At 35.5% G+C, this 12,375-nt stretch overlaps 1 protein-coding gene across 1 annotated transcript in view; it reads right to left on the reverse strand.

Annotated features, from left to right (window-relative positions):
• Positions 1 to 12,375, reverse strand: part of LOC127440120 (laminin subunit gamma-3-like) — a 166,260-nt gene that overhangs the window by 31,846 nt on the left and 122,039 nt on the right. Inside the window, exon 12 of the mRNA XM_051696522.1 lies at positions 5,723 to 5,965. Coding sequence (XP_051552482.1) covers positions 5,723 to 5,965 — 243 coding nt within the window. The remainder of the gene's footprint in view (positions 1 to 5,722; positions 5,966 to 12,375) is intronic.

Genomic DNA, 12,375 nt, shown 5'->3' on the forward strand with positions numbered 1-12,375 from the left:
GTATTGTGGTTTTGGAAGAAAAAGTTTATTTTCCATATACTGTTTTTCATTTTACAAATGTTTTATGTTAAATGTATGGGAAGCTGAAAAATGTCAGGTGAAAATCATTGTCTATTGTTGAGTGAGATTGGGACTCTTATTTTGAAAATGAGCTGAGGACTCGTACAGAGGAGCTGTGTTGCACTTGCACCGGCGCCCTCAAAATTGCTGGGGATTATGTGCGACACAGACATGCTTGCTCCTGTCTCCTCAATTTTTCCTGTTATTACAGGTATGACTTTCCCAGTAACGAAACAGTATGCATACGAGTCATTTAATTCCTATGTGTATGTTCATGTTGTAAATATATAGTGGATAAATGATCCGGTTTGTGAAGATATTGAAAATGTGTAGATCGTCCGCCATTTTGTGGACACTGTGAAATGGACGCATGTGCTCATGAAATGCATTTAATTTGATTCATACAGGCTCCAGTTACCAGGTTATTAGGTTCTTTATTTGTTTGTTCATATCATATTTGTGTTTGGTTAATTAGAGTTTATGTGTGACATAAATATCAATGCACATTTCCAGTCAAATGTTTCAAACAGATATTCCAGTGCAAACGAATGTAATGCAGTTATATTTCCTGCTAATGCAGAAGGAAAAATTTATGTTAATGTAACATGATGGCAGATCTGATTATAAAATCAGAATCTCGAATGTTAAATGTGTATGGTTTACATATATTTCTCAGGTTTTTAGGCCTTACATGTTCAGTCATGTGTGATGATTTTATATGCATAAGATAACTTTTGAATTGTCTGAGTAGATTTAAAGAAGCAAAGCGAAAAGTTCAAATGTATGTTTTTTTTTTGTGAAAAAAGGGGAAAACATAAATGTGATATGTGCATTGTGCATTATTTTGACAATAGAGAGAAAAGAATGACATTTGTGCATTAATAAGCAAAAAAAAAAGAAATAGTTTATTGATAAAGCTTTATTGGATTACAATGTGAAAAGAAGACATTGAATAAACAATTGCTGGGGATTATGTGCGACACTGTCATTATGTGCATGCTTGCTCCTGTCTCCTCAATTTTTCCTGTTATTACAGGACTTTTCTGATCTGTCAACGTGGCCCTCTGTACGGGGTCTGTAACATTTAAAAATAAAATGCAATAAAAGATGCGAGAGGGGAGATGAGAGTAGCGGAAACACAGACACATTTACTGACAGTTCTGTATATGAAAGAACAGCGAACTCTGAAATTCAGACAGTGACAACCACAAACTCTTTTCTCCAGCAGCAGGAACCCGGACAAAAAATCAATATGCGCCTGAGCGCCAGTGAATGAGATGACACAGCTCACGAACAACCCTCTGCCATCACACAACCCAGCCATGAAACACTTTATATAATTTATATAGGTTCATATAGGGAGGAAACACACTGTGCACCGGTGTGCCCCATCAACAATCAGCTCACCTGGTTACCGCACACCTGAGAGTGATTAAGAGAGAGGTAGAGAAAGAGATAAAGACAACAGACACACACACACACACACACACAACATACAATATGGCCGAGAAGGCCACCACAATGGAGGACAAGGAAAAGAGCAGGAACTGTGGCAAAACTGCTGACGCTAAACGACGCTGATAACAGCCACAACGAACACTTATCATAACATTCAAAATAACACATTCCAGGCCGGATCGCCAGTCAAAACACACACAGAAGAAATAGAAACTCTTACTCAAGGACTGGAGATGTTTCTTGTGGATTATACACATACCTGACGAAAGCTATTTCAAAAGTGGTGAGGACACGTCTCATCCATCTCAACCCATAATTGACAGCTATGTATCTAATAATCATTCAGTGAATACTTGGAAACAACTGAGAAAGTCATCTTTTACTTCTTTTATTTTTCCCACGTATTTGTCAATGTGGTCATTGTTGTTGAGGAAATAAGCTCATCAACCCTAGAGAGCCCAAACACTGTACATGTGCTGCAATAGTAGGTAGGCAATTGGTCAATGTTGTGATTGGCTGCTGCTGTAAACAATAGTGCCTGACCAATTTATCAATATTAGCCTTTCACAGATATATCGGTATTGGCGTATATGTTTACCGATATGCGCAGATATGACAACTTTTTTTCAGAACATACATTGCAGAAAACAATGCTTTAGAATTGGTGTCATAACGTAGTTTGTCCAGCAGAGCATGCTCCGACTCCACTATTTACAGAGCTGAGCTGACGGTGGTTCAGCAGACAGTGCGGTGCGGTGTTAAGTGGTGCAGAGTTAAGCGGTGTCTTGACTGATACTAAACATACAGTACTGATTTTTATTTAGCTATAATTTTCATTTATTCTTAATTTAAATGGTCAGCAAATGACTGATACTGTACATACAGTACTGATGTTTATTTAGCTATTTATTGTATTTTTATTTATTTTCTCAGTGTTCATTTCTAGAATTTGTTGACAATGTATAAAAATAATGTCAAATATTCTTTAATAAAAATATTTAAGAAAGCAGCCTTCTGAGTGCCTTTGCATAGTCATATCGGTGCAAAATCGGAGCACAATCCACATAGAAAAGGTCTGTTTTCATTCCAGCTCAAAAATGAGCTATATCGGCCACCATATCGGTAATTGGTGAATCCCCCCCCCCCCAAAATCAGTATAGGTCTCAAAAATCCCATATAGGTCGGGCTCTAGTAAACAATCACGGGATTGGTTGCTGCTGTAGTCAAACACACTATGAGTCTGTAGTCATTTGTGTGTTCGGTGAGAGTTTAGGCAGTTTGACATGAATAAACCCCTACACAATGTCAAAATCAGTGATAATATACTTACATTTATATTTGATACATTTGGATACTTATGCTGGGGTGGCAGATGGGGTGGCAATGCTTTTTCTCAGGGTGGCATTTGCCAACCCATGCCACCCCAGTAGATCCGCCCCTGATCCTTTGGTGGGAAAGTAAACAAATGTTATTTTTACAAGATGTTTTTTGTGGTGTTTGCGTATGCAAAGTAATTAATTGTAATTCATTTTTTATGTTAAACTGACTGATACAAGTCTAATTACATCCTACTTTGCAAAAGGTGCAGAGAGAAAGAGAGTGAGAGAAAGAAGGAATGAGAAAGTATTCTTTCTGAAAAAGAAGCTGAAAAAATTAACACTTTCACATTGGTGACTGGTTGCAGTTAATGTTTATATTTATATGATAAACCTTGCTCCCTTCTCAATGGACCACTCATTTTCTGTTTCTCTCCCTCTTTCCCTCTATTACCCCCCAAAGGCAGATATAAGCCCTCTCAGCCTAGGTTATTATGAATGGGATCCCTTAAATTAACATGCTCAGGAAAAGTACCAGATAACACACACAGAGAATATATGTGCATTCGAAGGACATATGCTTGACTTCATTAACCCTCTGGCGTAACACTGTGCAACAGTTCAATTTTTCCGCTGCAAATATTAAATTTTTCCAAGCTGTTGTATTTGCTCGCAGGAAAATAGAAATGACACAAACAGGCACACTTTAAATAAATCACAATTATGAAGCACCACTGGTTCCTGGCTGGAGAAGCAAGCTCCCCTCCTCTCTTATATCTACAGCCAAACAAACAGCACCTGTGCTGAGTGACAAGACTGATAACCAATTAACAGCCAATTACACCCATATTACATTACCTTGAGAAACACCTTCTTGCTTTGAGATAATAAATCAAGGGGTGTAAACCTTACTTGATGAGGAAATGAGATTGAATTAGTGCTCATCAAAGGACTAACAAAACATAATTAGGCTCACACATACTAAATGAGCTTAAAATATATTGTGTTTTTGTTGTAGAGCAAAACGGAGAGTGACGTGTGCATATGGTAATAATAAGAGAGTGAGTTTTCAGTAGGGACTTCGTTCTATTTACTAACTTTGAAAATATTTAAGCAGTTAAATGGCAATGAACAGCGCCTACTGTGACTTAGACGAAATCTGCTTTGAAGTTAAACAGGTTCATAAATAAATAAAAGGAGCGGGCTCCTCCCTTTCTCCTGGGAGGTGGAGATTTAATGCGCATACATTCATTTAATCTTTCGCTACCACCCTCAAGCTCCTTTTGCTTTGATTCCCTCCTTCCTTGCTCCTTGCTTGCTCCTTCCTCCATTCCTCCTTACATTACCCCCCTTTTTCCTATCTTCTCTTGCATGCTTGCAAATCGCTCTCATTCCCCACCCCCCCGCCCCCCCCCCGAGCAGTAGATAAAGTCATGTCTGACATTAATTTGTAATGTTAAAGACTTGTAGGAAACTAATCACACATTATGTTCATAATAAGAATGATGGAGGTTGAATTTGCCGCATATTAAGACAGTGAAATTACTTGCCAGTGTGAAAGTGAGAGAGAAAGATGGGAAAACAAATACACAAATCCACGGCAGGAGCTGAAGTTGTTAGGAGAGATACACACAAATAAACACTCTCTATTGCATAATCAACATTCCAAATAATTAGCTTGGGATTTGCTCACAGGTCTAATAGATGAGAGTGTGGTGAATGTGAACTCTATCTACCCTGTACAGGAAGACAGTGCACCATTCTACTGCTAATGGGGTCACAGAAAGAACAAGAGGAAGAACTAAAAAGTGAGAGAGGAAGACCTAGGGGAACATGGTGGAAGCAGTAAGGAAAAAGAAAAGAATGAGGATTATGAGAGGCGGGATGGAGGTATAACAATAGAATGTAAAATCTATGCAGTTGTGCAAAGGCATAATACAGTAATTACAAATTTTGTCAAAACTGAGTTCAAACTGAGTTGAAACCCAAATCAGGTCTTGTTTCCTAATGTCATCGTTTTGAAAGTATGCAGTACAAGAGAGCATTTTCGAAAGTGGATGAGAGGCGTAAATGTAGCAAAATAAATGTGTTTTCATCTGAACTGCCCCAACAAACCAGCCAACAGGGGGGTGGGGGGTGGAAGGGGGGCAGTTTGACAATGACAGTTATGTTTCCCCACATTCTTATGGTGCGTTCACGTCATGTCGTAATTACCGTAATTACGGGATTGCAACATGTAAAAAGCGTTCATGTCTTGGTTGAACTTGTAGTAACAAGTTGTAAACTCTGAATTCTATGAAAGCTCCAACTTGACAGTCACGTCATGTAAAAAGAACCAATATGGCAGCGGATGTGAACCAGTATTTTAGTTTGATATGCCATTTTATTATGCCATTTCAACAACATACAGAGATGAATTAATGCAGTGACAAACATTTGGCTTTTTTCAGCAACAAATTTTTTTTGCCATTATAAGTGTTGCCATAGAAATAGAAAAAAAATTACTTACGAGGTCTGAGAACATGAGTAGAAACTCCAGTTTGCCATCTCGTAATTACAGTTATTCCGAAATGACATGATTGCAACATTAATCCAAATGCAAACTTTAGAAGGTTGGAGCTTGATGGGGCAGTGTAAATCGGCCTTTAGTGTTGACCTGGCCTTAGACTGATCTGTCTATTATGATAGGTTTGGCTCACGAACTTTCAGATTTATTGAAATGGAGAGTGAAAACTGCAGTAATTATGAGCAACGTTGAAGCCATTTTTCTCAGTTTCAGTGTTTACATAGTTACTGCATTATGCCTTTGAATGGAAGAGAAACAGAATAGAACATACTGTCCTGGGATGACATGCTGCATTGGAGCAAACACACACATGACCCCATACCTGTCTCAGAATGGCAGATTCCATGTTGATTGCAGTTGCAGGGAACACAAGGGGAGAAAGGTCCACCATTAGGGGTCTCTCTGGTAAATCCAGGGGCGCACAGTTCACAGAACTGCCCTGCAAATCCCGTGGGACAAGTGCACAACTCTATCCATGGAGCAAGTGGAACACGCCCTGCCACATCAGGGTGGTAAGTAACCTGGACTGCAGATTCAAGGGCTACCCTGGACAGTTGAGAGGTATCTGTAAACAAGAGAAGAAATAATAATAATAATTTTTTAAAAAAAGAAGTTAGAAAATAGCAGAACTGACTTTAAAATCCTTCTTTTAAGACAAGGCTAAAAGTTGGCTTAAAACATCCTGAAAAGTTAAATTGTAGTTACTCTCACCATTTACCTAACAGAGGTGGGGTTAGGTTAGAATCAAAGAAATTCAAAGATATCTCGGTAACACAGTTAGTTAACTACATACACTACTGGTCAAAAGTTTTGAAACATACTCATTCTTTATTAGGAATAACATAATAATATGGAATAACATAAATGGAACTATGGGAATTATGTTGTGACTAAACAAAATCCAAAATAAATCAAAACTGTGTTATATTTTAGCATCTTCAAAGCAGTCACCCTTTGCCTAGAATTTTCAGAAATGTACTCTTGACATTTTCTCAACCAACTTCTTGAGGTATCACCCTGGGATACTTTTTAAACAGTATTGAAGGAGTTCCCATCTATATGTTGGGCACTTATTGGCTGCTTTTCTTTATTATTTGGTCCAAGTCATCAATTTCAAAAACTCTTTTTTTATTTTTTTTATTACATTTTAGATTTATAAATAAATTAATATAGTGGCACAATTATATTTTTGTCTACAAAGTTTCAAACATTTAAACATATGCCTTCAGATCAAAAGATTTTTAAGATCATGGGAAACATTTCGGTCAAGTGTTTCAAAACTTTTGACCGGTAGTGTATGTTAGCATGAACTAACCATGAACAATACGTTTAAAGCATTTGCTAATTTTGACATCTGAAATTTTAATTTCAGCATTTACTAATATATTTAAAATGTAAAGTTGTATATGTTAACATTAGTTAATGCAATATGAATAAACATGAACTAGCAATGAACAATTGTGTTATCATCATTTAACATTAACCAATGTTAATAATTGGAACCTTATTGTAAAGTGTTACCAATATCTCTATAAAATAAAGACTTTCACATTGGCTTAGTAAAGTTAAGTACTTCAAAATATTCATTGTGAGGTGAATCAACTTCAGTCTGCACCATGAAGAAAGACAGTCAAATGCAGTACAGGTAATTGAAATATTGGCCTCACACATCAGAGTAAGATAACAGCATGCTAGCTAGTGCCAATCACAATGTTGCTAAATCTGGCTGTGCAAAAGAACTCCTCTCAAATTCTCAAAATAAAGGAGAGTTAGCTCACTTAAAGTGGAGAGTATTTACACTTTACTTTCAGTGCATGTGGCTGCTCTGATAAGAGTTCTAAGAAACATTCAGGGTTGACAACTCTCACGCATTTGGCACACACATTCAGGCTCTGTCTCACATTCTCACTCTACCCAAATAAATCTCACGGCAAATAAAAATACAACTTAATTCAATGTTAAATAAATAAAACATAGCAACAAATCTATCCATCTATCTGATCCATCAGCGCAAGACTGATTTTCGGACCACCGCAGCAAATTTACCACCGCAACACACATCAGCGTGCTCAGACCAAAGCTAGGATAACCAGAGCTCTGGGATTGCAAAGAAAGGAACAACTGCGCAACTCAACAAGCCTTCAGTTGATATCAGCAGAGACCACACACCCCATTTTAATTAAAAGAATCATCTACTTCAGAGCACTGTGGAGGAAGTCAAAACTCTCAAACTGTTAGACAGCCCGACATTATAAACAGCACTGACATTGACGAGGTAAAAAGGAGACAATACCATGCACCAACATCAATTACAAGGCTTTTTAAAATACACATCACCACCCTTACTAAAATGTATCATGTTTATTCCGTAACACTGTGACAGAAAAGTTATAGTTTCATATTAAATGTATTAGGGGGAATCTATTTAGATCTTATTTATTTTTATCTTATTATTTTTATCTTATAATATTTTATCTATTTTATGTAAATGTGTTTCATAACAATTATTATAGTTTATTTTTCAGTTAAACAGTGGAAAAACTATGGCAGGCTAAAGATTCATAAGGGCAAGTATAATGTAGAAAGTCTGGACCAATATGGTTTTGGACAATATACACTACCGTTCAAAAGTTTAGGGTCACTTACTCAGTCTTTTTTTTTTTTTTTCTTTTTTTTATTTTTATACATTTTAGAATAATAGTAAAGTCATCACAACTATGGAATAATAGAAATGGAAATATGGGAATTATGTTGTGACTAAAAAAATCCAAAATAAATCAAAACTATGTTATATTTTAGCATCTTCAAAGTGGCAGAAGTGATTTTGCAGAAATGTACTCTTGGCATTTTCTCAACCAACTTCTTGAGGTATCACCCTGGGATGCTTTTTCAACAGTATTGAAGGAGTTCCCATCTATATGCTGGGCACTTAGTGGCTGCTTTTCTTAATTATTCGGTCCAAGTCATCCATTTCAAAAACTTATTCTTTTTTTTTTTTAAATACAATTTTAGTTTTGTAATTAAATAAATTAATATGTTGGCACAATTATATTTTTGTCTACAAAACTAATTTCAAACATTTAAGCATACGCCTTCAGATCAAAAGATTTTTAAGATCATGAGAAACATTTCAGGCAAGTGACCCCAAACATTTGAATGGCAGATTATATACAGAGTTTTCTTCCAATTTTAATTATGTCTGATATTCAGCTGGCCATGTTTGCCTTCAGATATTTCAAGAGATGACATACTGTAAATTATTAAGAACCTGATGATAGGAAAATAATATTTTAGTATAGGAAACATACATTTTTACTAGAAGCACAGTCCCAGCTCAGTAAGCAGTTTGCTCATAGGTACAGTAAGAATATTATAACTAGCCCTATACAAATAGGGTGTTATTTAAATTAAGTTAGTTTAATCTGATTTTCCATAGCATTTTGAAGTAAAAAAAAAAAAAAAATAATAAATAAATCTAATTCAAAAGGTTCTAGATATCCACTGTAAACATGAAATTAAATTTAAGTAATTATGTTTAACTGGTAATTAATTGCAATTATGCAACCAACCAACTTTGAGCTTTTGGGTAATACCTCAGCCACCACAGAATTATTATTATTATTTTTTTTGCAGGAAAAAGTTTTTGTCATAGTATATGGGTGTTTTGAAATAATAAATGCCAGGTAAATTGCCACCTGTGAGTACCAATAAATAAATAAAAATAAAATAAAAAATAAATACATTTTTAATTAGGTCATGTTGTGGTGTTAGAAATTAAAGATAGGACTAGTATCAAATATGCCCACTATGTTAAGGGCCGCATTAAAGTACTGAGGGGCCCCATCGCATGTAAGTTTCATTGTGAATTAATGCGGCCCAGGACATATCATTAAAATTTCACTCCAACCAGGTAACCAAAGTTGGCAACCATGCACACTTTACATTAGTATTCATGAAACTGTGTAATTATATAAGTACTGAAAAATATTAATGTACATTATGGCTGGGCAATATGGCTACAAAAATTATATCTCAACATTTTTCAGCCTATTGCCGAGATTCGATACATATCTCTATAATTATATATTTGCTCTGAAATGGCTCAAAGGATTTGTATTTTTTTTATTTATTTATTTTTTTTTAAATCATAAGACCCATAATTTCATCCAAAGTAGATTCAATATTTTAAAGGCATTTATTATAAATCTACTTTAGGCTAGTTTTCCCACAGTTTTTCACTAAATGAACACAAGGGAGAATGAGGTTTAATTATTTTCAATGATATGCATTTTTATAATTATTTTTATATACAATATACATAGTAGCTTAATAAAAAAACATTATTTACCTTCATATATTTTTAATAAACATTAAAAATGAGTCCTGTGAGCCCATGAGTCCTGTGTGTGCACAGAAGAGTGCACCAACTGATTATTCTAAAGTGCACAAAGACCATGTTTATCTGTCTTTAATCATAGCCTTTTGCAGTTTCATAATCACATTTGACAAAATCGCCATTTTGGTGTTATTTTGATTAATTGCGCAGCCCTGAAGGATTGTGAAATTAGCCAACTGATGCACTCTTTATGAAACGTAATGACAAAAAAATGTGGTCTGTGAATATTTGATATATCATGATGAATTTTCGATATATTGCCCAGCCCTAATGTACATAAAGGTATGGTTTGGGATGCTCAAACAAACAGATCAATGTTTTAGTGCTACAGAGCCAAATTGTTTACATTTTCTGTGGGAATCAGCCAACTAATGACTTACTTCTAGTTGTCTCTGCATATTAAGATGGCATAGAAGAAAAAAATTTAATAGCAAAAAATGACACACATGACCTTAAAAATATATATACTATTTGTAACATGAACCTTACAACATTTACATTTAGTCATTTTGCAGATGCATTTATCCAAAGCGACTTACAAATGAGGAACATAGCAAGCAATTTGTCATACAAAGTTCAACAATATCTGCAGTGTTGTACTGCCAAGGTGGCTGGAATAGTATAGGCAGGGCTGGGAGGGTTGCTTTTTTAATGTAATCAGTTGCAGATTACTTAACAATAAATGTAATCAGTAACATAATCCAATTACAGCAATATGAAAGTAATGTAATCAGATTACTTTACATTACTTTTGGATTACCACAAGGACACATATGTAAATAAAGTTGAGACAAAATCAATAGGATCCCTTAAACTTTAAATTATGCCTTGAATTCAAACAGAACATATTTGAGTAATATTATGTGTACTGTTGTAGCTGTTATTATATCTAAGGAAAAGAACCATGTACACTGCACCCTACCAAGAAAACAGAAAATGAGCTGTTAATGTAGAACAACTCAGTATTTTTAAAGAAATCAGGAGTTCTCTGTCTGCTACAGAAAAAGAACATTTCTCATAAAGCTAATATAATCAGAAAAGATGCACCGAAGTATGTATTGGTTAACATTAAACTAAATCTGACAGGATCTACCTCAGATTCAAAAACGCCGCAAAGTGTAATTCAACCATGTATTGCAGTTAGTGTGTATAGGCAACTGTAATTTGCACTATACATTGTAGGGCTTTACTGGTTGTTTAGATCAGTGTTACTATCAGAAATAATTAATAATTATTTCTGTAGTTATTAATTAATATTTAAATTAATCAATTGAATCTAACTCATTAAAACCTCATATGGGGCTCCAGTAAATGTAGTGTGCTACGTTTAGGAACAAGTTTGGTTATTAGCAATAATTAATAATTATCAGAGACAATTATTAATTATCAAAATCAATAGAACATTGATGAGAATCAATGTTAGCTTTTTTTAATCCTTTAAATCAACAATTATCAAAGATAATCGTTAATTGTTAACATCGATGAAACATTAATTTAAATTAACGCTAGCTTATTGATCATTCAAATTCAACAACAATCAAAGATAATTATCAATTATCAAAAATCAATAGAATATTAATAAGGATTAACATTGACGGGGCACCACCCTGGAATCAGGGACTAATAACCAAATAGTAAAACAGTCTCAATATTAGATTGTTTTCTTAGAAAAATCGACATCCGAAGAACATCGATTTTCGGGAAAAAAAACAATGAATGAAGGTTTGAATCCGAGCACTGACATCCCGTCAGCGTGACACAGGCGTATGCAAAACAAACCAAAACACTTCTCTTTGTAATATAAACAAAGTTTATTTATGCAGTAATATCAATTGATAATTAATACAATGCAGTCAATAAACTTCCGACTTACAACTACAAACTAAACAGTGATATGATTAGATATGGAAATAAAAGTAATCCTATAATACATAAGGTGTGTGTGTGACAGTGTGTGTGTGTGTGTGTGTGTGTGTGTAAGGAGGGACGCGCACAAAATGGTGGACGTGACTCACGTGGAGAGTATGTCACGCGAGACTTCCGGCCAGGGAATATGACCACGAATGGGGCAGAGAGAAACCAGTCAATGGCGACTGGCGTCTACCAGTTACCGCGTGTATCCGCTTGTACGATAGCTTAGGGACAAAGCTGGGCTTTAGCATTTAAGCTATCTACGAGCCAAAATGTGTGCCAGAATGTTTGTGAGGGGTTGCGTGCCTGTGTGTGTCTGTGGTTAGTACGAGAGAGAGAGAGAGACGGCCCTAAAGCCGATTTCACGATCGTGGGAGAGAAAACAGCTGTTAGTTCATCGCTCAGAGACGCGGTGGACGGCTCGTAAACAGTCCCACGTTATTTGACTCTTTAATAGATGAACTCAGTTGCTGTCTCACCCGCGATGGCGAAATTGCACAACAGTCCAATTTGGTTGGACCACAATACAGCAAAACAAATTTGTGATAATTAATACCCTGAGTATTAATAATGAGCGGACATGGCGGTCCGTAAACTGTACAAGCAAAAACCTTGAAACACAAGAATAACACACTATAATATTCTATCTCTGCCCAGACGTAAACCTC

This window comes from Myxocyprinus asiaticus, chromosome 4, assembly GCF_019703515.2.
Source record: "Myxocyprinus asiaticus isolate MX2 ecotype Aquarium Trade chromosome 4, UBuf_Myxa_2, whole genome shotgun sequence".
Lineage (NCBI taxonomy): Eukaryota > Metazoa > Chordata > Actinopteri > Cypriniformes > Catostomidae > Myxocyprinus > Myxocyprinus asiaticus.